Source organism: Cydia fagiglandana, chromosome 5, assembly GCF_963556715.1.
Source record: "Cydia fagiglandana chromosome 5, ilCydFagi1.1, whole genome shotgun sequence".
In the NCBI taxonomy this organism is placed as follows: domain Eukaryota; kingdom Metazoa; phylum Arthropoda; class Insecta; order Lepidoptera; family Tortricidae; genus Cydia; species Cydia fagiglandana.
Genome location: NC_085936.1, coordinates 17,572,308 through 17,588,234, shown reverse-complemented (window position 1 = coordinate 17,588,234; position 15,927 = coordinate 17,572,308). Strand labels below are relative to the sequence as shown.

At 34.3% G+C, this 15,927-nt stretch overlaps 1 protein-coding gene across 5 annotated transcripts in view; it reads right to left on the bottom strand.

The window, feature by feature from the left end:
• LOC134664589 (DNA translocase FtsK) overlaps positions 1–15,927 on the bottom strand; it is a 60,443-nt gene that overhangs the window by 32,884 nt on the left and 11,632 nt on the right. For 3 of the 5 annotated variants that reach the window (XM_063521311.1, XM_063521315.1, XM_063521312.1), the window contains exons 3-4: positions 4,516–4,616; positions 3,276–3,446 (exon numbers count right to left, since the gene is read on the bottom strand). In XM_063521311.1, the coding sequence (XP_063377381.1) occupies positions 3,276–3,446; positions 4,516–4,616 (272 nt within the window). Of the gene's footprint in view, positions 1–3,275; positions 3,447–4,515; positions 4,617–12,482; positions 12,675–15,927 lie in introns of those variants that run through there. The other 2 variants (XM_063521313.1, XM_063521314.1) reach the window with 2 other exon arrangements.

Sequence of the window (15,927 nt, the reverse complement as noted above, 5' to 3'; positions counted from 1 at the left end):
ATTCGTTAGTAATTTTGCTTGCACCTTTTCTGCAACGAAATTTTTTTATATAACAAAAATTACCGTTTTAATAACAACAACTTATTCTACGTTTATAGACATTATTATTTGTGTAAATATCAAGACAACAGGTGTGTATTGTGCGCGGAACAATGCTTTCGTTTTTCGCCAAGCGAGTTGGATGTTTGCCTGAAACCTGACTAATATATGTTGTCATACGATATATCCGTGCAAGTGTATTAACCTGACAAGACACCAATCTACACGATAGTACCATATATCTTTACAATGAACTACAGTGAAACAACCGTTTAAAGGAAATATCCAAATGCCCTTGAATCTTTGACGTTCCATATTTACCATAAATTTCGAAGTCTTTTTATACCTATTATACTTTTTGGTGCGCGTGTATGATAACTTGGATTCAGTAATGATAAACTCCAATAGACCGAAAGACTTCGTTACAAGACAACGTTGATTCCTACTGACCTACTAACTGTATTAGTCCAATTAATCGCTAAGACGCAGGTATGCATTTAAGATTAGGATGTAAACCTTGCCAGAATGGAACCTTAAAAGATTGAAACATACGGTGTAGAATCAACTGGCATATTGAGAAAGGTTAATTTATTCAGTTCGATTATGGAGCATCTTATTGTAATCATGATTGCAATTACTTTGGTCGTTCAGGCGTGTGATGCACATAATTGTAACGGGCTACATAACATAGCCATGTTGCCGCAGACCGGTATAATTTGTTGTTATCTTGTTTAAGCTAATTATCTTGCCGGCAAGCGATACTCTTAGCTCCGGAACATTAACAGCTCAAAAATAAAATGTCACAAGCGGCGAAAAATTCTGTATGAAAACCGCTACTTGTACGCTTGACCAAAAGCTTTAGCTATTTCAAGCGGCTCGTAATTTAAACTGGTTAATAATGAGCGCTCACATCGTTTCCGTTTTTTTGTAGGTTCAATACATTTAATTTTTAAGTAGTGTCATCAAAATAAATTATTAATGCATGAGCAACCTACAACACTACAACGAAATTGATATGTTGTTGAGAATATTACAATTTATTTAAAATGTTGTCTTCAGTCGGCCTTTCATGCTATCAACACAGACTATCAACAGTATCCAATGTTTTAGTGTACCGGTAGGTAAATATCAATTTGTCAAGGAACATTTTTTTCAACGGCTTCTTAAAATAAGACATTGATTCATGAAGTGTGACTCGGCACAAGAATAACACATCGGAAATAGATGGTTACGTCAATGAAGAACACTTCATTATTTTTAAATGAACAGTTTTTACGATTCGTTGAATGTTCACCTGGTTGCTAGGTCTTAAATCTTGGCTCTAGAATGTTAACAGCGTGTCTATAAAGATATTTATAAAAACCAAGGCTGCTAGTGTCGTATATTATCACTGCGGTTTAATAGATTCGGCCAATTTTCAATCAATATTTAAGCGTGCGGTTGTTTTATGCTATGCGATACACGCAGCTTTGAGCGAATGGGTTAACAGAATGTATGAATTATGACAATACGCTTACCGCGTAAAATAATCTAATGTAAAATGACATTTTTCCTACATTTAGTTGTTTACATGCGTTCAACGCTGCGTTTATCACACAAAATAACCGCTCGCTTTATACAGATTTATCTTTAAATAAATACAGCACAAAAACAAATAACACGTAAATTTAAACGTACCTTGACGGTTTTATCAAGTTTTGACAATTCATAGCACATTTTTTGGCATAAAAACAAATTGACATGGTATCTAAATTAGTAAAACACAGCTATTTAACATTAATTTTATCACTCCGGTGTCTACAATGGGTACAACACGTTTTTTTTATTCTCACATCTTTAAAGCAAAACATGCACAGCGCGAGTCGAAGTAAAAAAATAATCTTTACCGATAATAACTGCCTCAGGCATCTCGGTAGTCGTTATTCCCTCGTTGTCGTTCGCTAACTACCAGAAACAGCACCAGATACAAACACGTTATTTGTAAAAATACGTTGTCTGCCAAATCCTTCCCACCAAACTACACGATCGTCACCAGTTCGTGGCCAAATCACAACTTGACATTTGTACAAAGGAAGGTCTGGGACGCAGAATATTCGGACGTTAAACCCTAACAAGAATAGTATTCATTCATTAATAGAGTTCAGTGATTCATTAAGAGACACGATCGATGCTTTCATCTTGCGTGCTATCAGCCGTAGTGATCGAGACGCGTGGCCCTCGATGTGTAACTAAAGGTGATCTACGATTAAAATCTCAATTGACCATGCTAGTCATTGAGTATTTTAGTACATAACCACTTCATCGTTTTCAATAGGGTTATTAATGTTATTATAATTAAAGTGATTGAAGACTTAGATATGGCGCTAGAATGACTACTTAATAAGATTTAGATGTCTTCTACCAGCTTTGTATTTTAAAACTTTGAGATGGTTACATTACCATTTCAAACTCGAAACATTTTTCCGATTTTTCATTTGTCAATTTTTAGGGTTCCAAAGGGTAAAACGGGACCCTATTACTAACACTCCGCTATGCGTCCGTCCGTCCGTCTGTCTGTCTGTCACGAGGCTGTAACTCAAGAACCGTGATAGCTAGACAGTTGAAATTTACAGATGATGTATTTCTGTTGCCGCTATAACAACAATTACAAAAAAAAATATATATAATAAATATTTAAGTGGGGCTCCCATACAACAACCGTAATTTTTTTGCCGTTTTCTGCGTTATGGTACCTACGAAATCCTTCGTGCGCGAGTCCGACTCGTAATTGCCCGATTTTTTATTTTAGTTTTGACTAGTGGTTCTTTGTTATTATTTTGTTCTTTCACAGGACAATAGTATTAACTGTAGCGCTGTGTAATTTTTGAAACAAATAAAAAATGTTTTATAAATGTTTCTTGAGTACACGTTCGGATGAGCATAATAATTAATAATGTAACTAACATGAATACCTACCTGTTTGAATGGTAAATTGGTCATGTCATCACTGATGAACGTCAGCTTTCTTTATTTATACTATTTATTAAACTCGATGGGTACGCTGACAGATGTCATCTCAGTACATTTTTGCGACAATTGGCGTTTTTAGGATATAAATTAAATAGAGATGACGCCTAGCTGTTAGCGTGCCCATCGAGTTTGAAAAATACTGTAGAAGTTTAATTTTTTGATATATGTTTAGAAAATGTCTCCATGCTAATGTAACGATGTTTTTCAGTGTGCAATGAACCATATACCTTTGCCTTCCTCTGGCTTCATAAAGTGTGTGTGTATATGTCCGTTAGCGTTAAGCAGTCCATCCCAACAGTGGGCAGATACCATGCGTTCCGGCGGCCAGAAGGAGTCGAAGCGGCGTGTTGCATGTACTTTTACTATCTTTATAGCTTGTTCACGGGTTGCAAATATCTCTGGCAAAGCAGGAGTGGTTAGTAAAGCATTAATAAGCTTAGAATAAATTTAAAAGTGGAAAATTTACTGTTTTCTGAAATTAAAAAAGCGTTAATAAGCTGAATAAAAATCGATTAGTAAAACAATTTTTTTACGTCATTCCGGTACTTTTTTCGATCGGCATTTATCAATGTACGATTGTCAATTTGATTAGGGCACCAGGAGTGCGATTCAATTACGCTATAGGTAATCTAAGTGCCTACCGCGAACCACGTTCGACGTGTTGCCCCCCTGTCAAACTTACGTACGAATTTACAAGTGCGATAGAGAGGCAACACGTCGAACGTGGTTCGCGGTAAGCCCTCTGTGGTTACCATGTCTTGACACAAGTCGCCCAATTTCATACATCAAGTGCGGCTTCACGCCAGTCGAGCCAGTCGTGGCAAAACTGGCTGATTGAGGCAAGCCAAGCCGGATGGTTAGATAACAAGCGGCTCCAATTTGCCTGCGACAGGTATGTAACCCTCATGAGGCCAGGTGACGTCATCTTTTTTAGACTTTTGTCTTTAATGAAACTCTATGTAATATATGTCACTGAGCCTAACGAGGATACTACACGGTGTAACATGAGGAAACCGAATAATTTTAACAGCGTATTCCTGACCATATTTTGAGACAAAAATGTTCTATAAACTTTTTTGAAATTCGCCTAGTTTCAGAGATAATATTAATTTAAAAAAAACAAGTCAAGTAGTGTAAAAAGCCTTTTTGGGACGTAGCCTAAATATCCTTATTGATAGATGTCAAAAAGTGACAAGTAACACTTTGCAAAAAGTAGGTTTTACGAAAAAAAATGTTAAAATCAATTTTAAGTGGCAAGTTTACCAATAACATTTATTGTTTATGTACAAATACATTAAAAATATTGAAAAAAACAAAACAAAAATTTTTTTTTTGGTGAAATTGACCTAAACTCATATTAAATTTTTTCCTTCTTTTTGGCCTCAGAAATGCGTGGTTAAAATTATCCGGTTTCCTCATGTTACACCGTGTATAGCCAGCTAATAAACAAACTGTTGATGTGCTCACCGGGGTTCCTGCGGCCGCGCTCCTCCTCTTCGAGCATGCGCAGCACGGCGGAGTGCGCCAGGTTGCCCGGCTTGTCGGTGCTCGGGTTGCTGAAGTCAATCCTACAACAAATGCAACCATTTAAATGTCACAACAAACCCAACAACCAGGCCAAGTGCGAGTCGGACTCGCGCACGAAGGGTCCCGTACCATTAAACGGCAAAAAAATCACGTTTGTTGTATGGGCCACACTATATTTATTTTATTTAGTTTTTAGTATTTGTTGTTATAGCGTCAACAGAAACACACTATCTGTGAAAATTTTAATCTATCACGGTTCTTGAGATACAGCCTGGTGATAGACAGACGGACGGACAGCGGAGTCTTAGTAATAGGGTCCCGTTTTTACCTTTTGGTTATGGAACTTGGAACGGTACCCTAAAAATTACGGGACATTAGGAAATTTTACTTAAGAATTTTAAAGCTAAAATAAAAGTTAATTTAGAAACTATAAATGAATCTCTCATAAGTGATCATCATTTCACCCGAAAAAAATAACGGCTCTACAGATCTGCCCTAAAGATCTACATCATCTAACATTTTTTAGGGTTCCGTACCCAAAGGGTAAAACGGGACCCTATTAAGACTTCGCTGTCCGTCCGTCCGTCTGTCCGTCTGTCTGTCACCAGGCTGTATCTCACGAACCGTGATAGCTAGACAGTTGAAATTTTCACAGATGATGTATTTCTATTGCCGCTATAACAACAAATACTAAAAACAGAATAAAATAAAGATTTAAGTGGGGCTCCCATACAGCAAACGTGATTTTTGACCAAAGTTAAGCAACGTCGGGCGTGGTCAGTACTTGGATGGGTGACCGTTTTCTTTTTGCATTTTTTCCGTTTTTTTTGCTTTATGGTACGGAACCCTTCGTGCGCGAGTCCGACTCGCACTTGCCCGGTTTTTTTAAAGTATAAATTATAACCGGATCCGATTTGGTAGGTAGATAGTTCTATAGGACTTGCTCTTTTAATGATAGGTACTTAACCAGAGCTGTGAATATTGTGGCTTACGGAAAGAAAAAATCAATGAAACTTTGTTCCATATCTCGGAAAATCGTTTTCAATATTTCTCGATGACCCAGATTTATGCATTATCGGAGTTGGAGGCTTAATTCCAATGTCAAATGAAACAAGATTCCCCTTCACAGGTTACACAATACCTTCTTTACGTGTCTTGTTATCGACAAGGAAAATCTAGGAATAAATATAATATTGTTATGACGCAACAGATCACTTTCTTTCGTTTTTTAGGGTTCCGTACCCAAAGGGTAAAACGGGACCCTATTACTAAGACTTCGCTGTCCGTCCGTCCGTCCGTCTGTCACCAGGCTATATCTCACGAATCGTGATAGCTAGACAGTTGAAATTTTCACAGATGATGTATTTCTGTTGCCGCTATAACAACAAATACTAAAAACAGAATAAAATAAAGATTTAAATGGGGCTCCCATACAACAAACGTGATTTTTGACCAAAGTTAAGCAACGTCGGGAGTGGTCAGTACTTGGATGGGTGACCGTTTTTTTTTTTACTTTTTTTTGTTTTTTTTTTTTTGCATTATGGTACGGAACCCTTCGTGCGCGAGTCCGACTCGCACTTGCCCGGTTTTTTTTTTTGCTTTGATTTATTGGTCTTTATTTATTTGTAAATATTTTTTTCCAGGTACCTTAATATAGACAGGAGATAGGGGAACCATAGATGTTACTTATTTAGAAGCGCGGCGCGCTCATTCTTTCTTCCGTGTATCTAGTCCATGTATCAATTAACCAATGATCAAAATTATATTACATTTCTTCATGTTGTTTACGTGTTTCAGCGAAAAGAGTAGTCATCAAGAAAAGATTTAGTGTAAAGTTTTTGTTTGGTTGCACTATGTTTTTGTTTGTAGCAAATAGCAGAGGGTTGTATTAAAGACAACAAAGCGATGCAAACTTCTATATACTTTTAATCTAAATATATCTTTATGGCGAAAGTTAAAATATATCTTTATACCATTACGAGTATAATCTAAACACCGTTTTGGGTCTTCGAGCGAATATCTTCGATATAAAGTGGAAATTGCATACATTACCTGATATGACGACACGGTTACAAGGAATTAGGTTAATAACTTGTCACCAACATCAAGCAAAAGTCTATTTCAATATCATATATCACGTGTAACTATTATCCAATTAGCTCTACGTTTAGAACTGGTGTTTCACTAGTAGGTCAATATGTGGCCCAACAAATCGATACAAGATTCAAGTCCTCTGGTTAATTAGCAATAAGTCAGTTCTGGACACTTTTGGAATAAAACTAACAGCGGCCGTAATTGTGGCCAGTTCTTTTAAAATAAACGTTACATACAACCAAGTGTTTGGTTTTTAATTACGATAATTAGGTATCAAAATTAAGTTGATTACCTTACATATTATTTTATTCTGGTGTGCCGAAAAAATACTTTTTTTTGTATCTGCTAAAAATAAGACGTCATCTAGAACATTAAAAAAACTTGAAAATTCAAAGTTCAAAACAATGGCAAAGTGATGATGATGATTCATAAGAGCTGGCACGAGTCACTAAACTATCAATATTTCTATAGACAATAGGTACCAACACTAGTGAATCAATCTCTACTATTTAATTATATTATATGCTTACATACGTTCATAATGCAAAAAAGATGTATAAGAGCCATCTTCAAAATGAAACAAATGGAATCCTGTAAGCCAGTAATGCAAAAGAATAAATTGTTATCACTACCATCCTTGTACATATATGAAATGGCTCTTTTTGTTCGCCTCAATGAAACTCATTTTAAAAAAAACTGTGATATGATAAGTTACAATGACCGTATATCTAGACAGCGCAATCTACTATTTTTGCCAAAAACCTGCCTCAAACAAACAGCTAGAAGTTCATTTTATATGTGTATAAAAATATTTAATAGGTTGCCAGCTGACATAAAAGACCTTCCAATCAACAAGTTTAAAAAGAAATTATTTTTATGGCTTAATGACATGTGTTTTTATTCCATACATGAATACTTTGATTATGAAATGGAATAGAAATAGGAATTTGAAATTGTAAATAATGAATTGCATGACTTTTCTAATGTTAATAATTAATCTGACATGTTATTTCTAATATTTTTTATGTTATAATTTTATGTTAGTGCGACTATACTTTAAATTTTGCATGCTACACCAAGCAGGGTATGGTTGAACTAATTAATATGTTATTGTACACCTTTGTAAACCCATATTCAGCAAATAAATAAATAAATACAAATACGCCGAGGAGCCTTGTATATAATTTGGTAGAGATGATTCATACCGGTTTGTTTTTAATTAGCGATTGTCATTGAGCTAATATTACATACGCGACTGCCCGATTACACACGGTAATTTCGACAATACTGCCGTGTCACGCCTAAATCCGTTAACTCGAGTTACATGAGTTACGGATAACCAGTCTAAATCGTCTTAAAAATCATTAAAGATCTATTATAGGTATGTTGACATGTTTGCAATTAAATTATTTTTACTGAAACAGCAATGTATTTTCGTAATGGATTAACTTATATTAAAAATAGATTAATTTACTTTCGTTAGGTACTTAGGTTTTTATGTAATTTGTAAGTACTTATAACATCTATTTTCGTAATAAAAATTTTCATCCACCAAAATCCTTGCAAGACCATCAATACATACATATATTATTTTTGTTAAACGAATACAAGAATAATAATTGCTTTAAACTAGTTTTTTATTTAATCTAATTATACGATTTTTCCTATATGCAAATTGCTTAAAAATATTATATTTCCACCAATTTGCAATAAAATAGTTTTCTATTCTTGCGATCACTTTCACAAAGTGTTAGATGTTTTTACAAAGCACTAGAAGATAGTCACATAGGTTGTCAATGTAGCTGCTTTGCGGTGGGAACGCAACGCAAAAACCTCACGTGAAACAAAGCAGAGGTGATTGGGTTTCCCTATTCTGTATATAGAAGTTGATTTTACGTCGTTCATTTTTACTATGAAGACTGAGTTAGCACCTCTATAGTTCGTTTTTTTAGCATTAAAAAGAAGGTAACCTATCTTGACATGTCTTTTAATTGAAAAACGTTTTTTAAAAATCAGTAACGATTACTTATGAAAGCAAAAGAATATAAATGATCCTATTAGATTTATATTTTTTACATATTTGCCGTGACTTATTTTTGAAACGTGTTTTTCAATAAAAAGACACATCAATACCTTATTTCTAATGCTAAAAAAATTAACTATAAGTAGTAATGATTCCGTGTATGCCTTAAAATTAATACGACTAGCGACTGTATCGTCAATATCATTGAAAGTGTAATCGCACGAATTAACTCGTTTTTGACAGAATCCAAGTTTTTCATTTTAATTAAGTTAATCCAGTTGACACAACTTGCAGCTTCACACTTTTTTGTTGATTGAGCTCAAAACAAAGCATTTATGAAGTTAAACTCTTATATTTATTAATTTGAAAAAGTTTGTTTAGAAGATAACAGACTATTAAAACTTCGCAACGCTTTTGCAGTTGTTCCCAGTAACTGTATTAAGAAAGTACACTAATTATTTAAATTCTAACGAAGCCAGAAGTTTTTTCCAATTATTTATTTATACTGATCATTCTTTTCCTCGATTCCGCGTTGCAATGCGTCTAATCATTACATTAATTTATGTTGTTACGTAAAAATAAATGTATAGTTTTGCACAAACTAGTTATTTGGTTTTTATTCACTGTAACGTAAAATGTATCCAATCCAATGTATTTTTTCAAGACGACTATACACGGCATTACAAAAAAACAAAAAAGTAATTATACATGAAAATGTCTTTAAATACAAAGGTATTTAAAGACATTTTCATGTATAGGTAGGTACAGAGTAGAGTGCAGATTTGTTCATTGTAAATTTCAATACAGTATAAAACCTTTACATAATACCGTAAGCATACTATATACAGAAGGCACCAACATTCTACGATTTCCCACACTCTAATCATTGGGAAGTAAGTTCCGCAGTGATAAACCACGCATGTGAATCTACCAGTTACGTCTGCAGGAAACAGTTTTTGCTTCTCCACCTAATTGAAATGTAAGCATTGAAGCATACACACAACTATAATTGACTGATGAGAACTACCGTCCTACAGTTTATTATTAATTGCTTCGCTTTAAAGATTGCGCAAAGAGGGACATGATTGCCTTCCATATAGACCACCAAGACTAGGAGAAGCTCGCAGAGCAGCGGACGGAATGGCGCAAACGTGTTGTGGAGGGTCGCAAGTTTTGTGATGAGACTTGGTTCGCCGCACTCGCTGACAAGAGGCAAAGACGACGACAAGGTGTCTCAATACCGGTTTCCGCAAACTTCTCTTGTCAGACCTGTGGTAGACCATGTCGATCTCGCATCGGTCTATTTAGCCACCAAAAACGGTGTTACATCATAAATCGTCTGATATAGACGAAAAGGCCTATGATTATTATAGGTACCATTTGATTGCTTTTATCACGAATTTATTTTTAGAGCTCAAAAGAAAACCTTAGCGTGCTAAAACTCATTCAATGTTAATCTATTTCACTTAATGATTTTACTGTTTACTAATTGATAAGTAATTATAACATGATATTTAAAAAATGTAGAGAATGAAAGACTACTCATTTGTAGTTTAAAAGTATTGTGCGATTTAAAAAATAAGATCACATACCGTAGATAGCTTTATAATATGTGCAGAATTTTCTCTTGACCCATTTTTACTTGTTATAAATACTTTTATCTTTTTACTTATGTGACATTTTATCATTCTTATAACCGTAACCCCATCCATTGCTGATAACAATAGAATTCATACTGTAACATGACCCTTTCTGGGATATAAAGCCAGTAGGGCTTAATGTTTGAATTTATATCAGTCAAGAAATTACATAGTTGCTGGACAATCTTATAACTTTGATCAAATAAGTTGTAACCAAGCCTAGGTACTATTAAAAATAAGTCAGCGTTAAGATATATAGGTGTGTAAGTAATAAAAAACCGTGAATGTCAATATCGACTCAATAATTGGATACGAGGTTTTGAAGATCAGCAACGAGTGACACTGACTATTTAGTGATAGATGTATTAGTAAGTGTACTAGGTGCGTAGCCAACGTGCGAACCGTTAACTCTCCGTAGCGTATCGTAGTCATCTCTCTCTATCATTCTTCCACACTAGTAATTGCGACAGTGACTTTTGCGTTTCGTTCGCTAGCTACGGAGCGTCAACGATTGCACGTTGGCTACGCACCCTGATAATTTATGGTATCATGGAAACCGACTGTACAGGAATCGTAAAATGGTAAAGTTATTAATTTGCGTACAGACACATTATCGTTTACGTCAAGAGACTGCCCATTAAAGTTAATGTCCCAAGGCATGCAATAGTAAATCTTACTAGAAAGTCATAATAATAACATATCGTTGCCGTCTGTTACTAAAATTATATATACTCTTCTATTATTTACATATGTAATGTAAAATTAGACATTTACATTATGCAATGTTTCAAATTATGAATAATCATAAAATATGGCAAATATCTTGTTTTCAGATTAACTTAAAGGGTATGAAGATTGGTCCTGATCGGATTCAAAATCACAAATTATTTTGACAAATTATTATTGTTAATATTATACAGAAGCCTATGACTTGTCGCAATAATAATTTATTGCAAAACTAAAAGAATTCATTGGAAGCATTGGCGGTCAAATACGGATATCCGAAGGCCTTTTAATTATTTATTCTTTTTGCAGGCTATACTCAGAATAAGGAAGTCATATCTCATTTATAGGTACCTAACATATGGTGCCTAAGCGTAAGTGACATTCGGCTATCCTTAGGCCTGAGTTACACTTGTATGTTTTACTTACGTAAGTAGGGACACGGCTATACTACAGAATGAGAGATGAATATCGTTATCTCATTCTAACAAATAGCTTTGTCCCTACTTACGTAAGTAAAACTTACAAGTGTAACTCAGGCCTTACAGTACCTACACGACCGTTTGTGCCTTATCTCACTTATGTAATCAGCAGCCATATAAAGAAATCGAGTTTACGCTCACCTTACGTACACCTTTAAGGCAATGATCGAGCGTCAATGCCAGAATACAAGTAATATCTGTTTACACACTTTACTTACATTTGCCGTCATGATATAATAGGACATTAATTGAAAAAGAAACAACATATATTTTATTACGAGAGATATCTGATCTGTTGAGTTTGGGTCCTAATGTAGCGTAATTTATATTACTTTACATCATTCATATGTAATAAAATAAATTGTATTGAGTAAGCATGTAACACCTATTAAATTAAAAATAAATTTAAGAATAAATAAATTAGATTTGGTGATTTCAGATTCTATAAGTATTTAAAAAAACTTCATTAAGTAAACTTCTTAACGGTCATCGCAATAAACAATCCAGTACACAAAGCCATTACTGTCTTATCATTAAATTGTGTTTTTTTACATTTACTTCCCAAATTACCTTTTACTTTATGAGCTACCTTCACGTATGTTTTTTCCATCGGTCATATTTGATATAGAAGCCTTTTTGTATGGCGTTACTAAAGCAATATCTAGGTAGGTATTTACAATGTCTTAAAAATGCAGGAGAAGATCGGATGTTAGCTTATAGAACTATAATCGGAAGAATAAACATGTCTAAATTTTAACTATAGTTAAAAGTAGGTAATAAAATAAATTCAAAGTTAAGACCAAAAATGTTCCGACTAGTTAAGTAAATTGAAACTCCCAGTACCATAAAAATAAGTTTGATTTTTATTTTAACTCGGCGAACTTAAAAATCAAATATGTTTAATGTCATATCATTTAACCAAAATAATAAAATTGATTAACTTACCCATTCGTTTCAATGATTGTGGTCATGTTGACAGCGGACTAATAAGCAATTAATTCAATGCGCTCAACACCGAAATATTTATAGAGACAACAATGAACGCAGACTGATTTATCCCTATGACTGTCTCGATTTTTTGCCAAAAGATGACTCAGGGTGAACGCGCAAAGGGTAAATTTTATGACCGAATTTTAATAATGCGCCAACAAATTAAGTATCTAATTTTGAATCTAGGGTTTTATATTTTAACGAACAGAAAAAAAAAATTGCTGGAAAATATTTGATGCTTAGGTTTTTTTTATATTAACCGAATGTAAGCGCCAGGCCGCACGCGCCGCGCCGCGAATCGCAACTGCCGGCGCTCGCGCACCTCTTCCTAGTTTGCTTATCTTGATTTTTTCTTTTTTGTCTTTTCACGGCAGAAAACTGATCGCTGATTAGCCATCCGGCAGACACTGGTAATTAGCACAAATGCTCTGCTTCTCTGAAGATATGCAAATTATGGTGTTACCAATTAGCAGAGTATATATTATAAGTATTGCGTGGTATGTCGAGAATAATATACCATAACAATAATGATTTGTATTTATTGTTTAAACCGAATGTTAAATTAGAAATTGTAATATGATAAAGGAACATACTCCTACGAACATTCTATTTAATTATTAAAAGTAGGTATATATTAAAAAAAATTTTTTTAAATATTATTCATAGTAAATATTTATTATATTTAACATATACATTTTTAAACATTTGGCAGTATAAGGTAGGCATGTAAAACTTTATATTTAGAAAGCCTTATTTATGTGCAGCTAAAATAACTTGCAACCGATACCAATGCACTTTGAGGATTTATTCCCACCGTTTGATAAGCGCATCGTTTCGGACTAAGTACCTACTATAAGCGGCCTCAAGAGACGCAGCAACAATGATTTAAGGGGCCCACTGATTAACAGTCCGCCGGGCCTGTCAGTTAGAACAAAATTTTGACAGTTCCGTACAACTGACAGGCCGATACCGTCCGGCGGACTGTTAATCAGTGGGCCCCTTTAATGGAATGCACATTTATTCTGGTTAGGCCGAGGTAATACGCTCGATCCTCACAGGGAAAAACAAACCAGTGTTCCTTTAAACGCCTGTACGATAGCCAAACAAACCTGTAGTTCCACAACGAAGGCCGCAAAAATATCTGCTTCGATCTTATTTGTACGGCCATAAGAGCGTGTCACATATTTTTGCGGCCTTCAAAGAGTAAAATACTATTGCAGGTAGTGAATAGAATCAGGCGTTACTTTGCGGAAATCTTTGAGGTGTTCTTTGCTTTGGGTTAGCACTGATTGACTAGAACGTTATCTTTTACGCGGATTAGCAAAGTAATATTTTGGTTTTAATTACTATTGTAGGTGTCTGTACATATACTCTTGGAGTGCTGGCTTGAGCAGGCATTGCATTTATTTTAGCGTCGCTTTGATGGGATGCCTGCAACGGAATGCCGGTGAGTGCAGTCTATATTTCAGCCGCGTAAATGTCAGTGGCCCGGTAGAGTTCCAATATTGAACGGTCAACGGCATTCAAAATCGGCCCAACCCGGTTTATCTTCGGCTAAGTGTTTCAATGGAGTATTGTATAGTGGGTGTTTTTGGTTTGATGTAATTATGGATAAAATATAAATAATTATATTCATTAAAACTGTTCTAGAACATGATATTTTATCTAGTATCACAAAACTAGTACTTAAATTTAACCGTCAGGTGACATCCAAAACTGACTAATCACTAAAAAAGAATTAAACAATAATCAATGTTATATAGATATTAATATGGTTCACTATGGCTATTAACTTGTGGTAGTCATTAGTGAGTTTTCATTGTCACCTGACGAAATTTAAAATTTGTTTTTCATAACTAAGAATATGGGTAACCGATTAACCGACACCTTATAATTCAAAAAATATTAAAAAATTGAAAAAAAAATTAAAATATACTCTATCAATTAAACTAATTTCATAAAAACTTTAAAATTGTATTTATGTTTATTACCAGGTATAGGTGTAAATATTACATTGAGATTTAGTTTATCTCGAGCCCGAAATAGATATCCTTCCTGCATTGATAGAAAACTCCAATCGATACTTAAATACTGTATTTACGTGACTTTTCGTAGCATCTGTCATCCCGATGTATTCTTTTCGTTTGGCGTTCGTCGATGTACGATTGTCTTCTTGGCTAGCCTTTCTTTTTTTTGCCACTGCATTTTCGGCACTACCCAGTGCACCAAACTAATGAGCTTGACTAAAATTGCACTCAGAAAAAACAAAAGTACGAAAATACTTTTGAACTAAACTTATATTCTTAATTCTGTAATCTCGATTTCTCAGTAAATGCGAAATTTATTTACACACTGGTTGCCGTCTTTCGCTCGGATTGTTTACAATTCTTTTTCATCAAAGTAGCCGTTTGTTTTATTTTAAAAGTACCTCAGACTGTTTTAATTTATTCACAAAGAGACTAGTGAATTTTAATAAATGTGAAGCATAAAATTCGGTACTGTTTTTCTCTTGTTTCATTTATTCTGTTGTATGACCAGGTGATGTAAGATATACGCGGGCAAGAGAAACGAATGTAGGACATTTACATTTTATTTTATTTTATTTTGCTCTACAATTATTATATTTTAAATCAATAGGTAACATACATTATGTAACACATTGATTCGTGAATTGTCTTTTAACTCATTTGCGACTACACAAACTTTTTGGAACCTATCATTTTTTAATGCTGTAGAGCTACAGTAGAAAATCTAATCTAACACCTTAACCCAGGTTCAATGGTCGCAAATTTTACAAAATAATTAATTAGCTGTCACTATGCTATGTTTGCCTTTCCTTTCGTTTTGATGTTATGCGTTAGGATACCATTATCCTTAATCCCTACCATTTAGTTTTTATTTAGGAATTATTCCATGAAGTGTCTTCTCGGATATGTTTAAGGCCTCGGATAAAACTTGGAAAACTTAGCACAATGTTTTTTTCTGCGTAAATAGTCTGATTTACTACAGACATGTAAACAACCGGAAATAGGTACTAGTACTTGTTTAAGACCTTTAACTATTTATATATTTTTAACTGGCGATAAGTACCGAATTTAGAAGTGATGGCTTGTCTTTATGGACAACACATATTACAAGCGATTATGTTGAATTTTTTACAAACAATAGCCGCCAGGACACTGTGCTATTCGTATTTTATGCCGGCGACAGCAGCTCACGACAAATGGGTTAACTAAATCAGTTTGCGGATCCTAAAGACTAACGAATTTAGAACCTTGATGAATGCTGATGTCTATGTCCTACTTACATTTATAAAATTAATACGTTACCAAATACGTAGAAACTATATAGTCTGTTAAAAGTCTGTTAAAATACCTACGGATTTAAAAATAAATTTTAA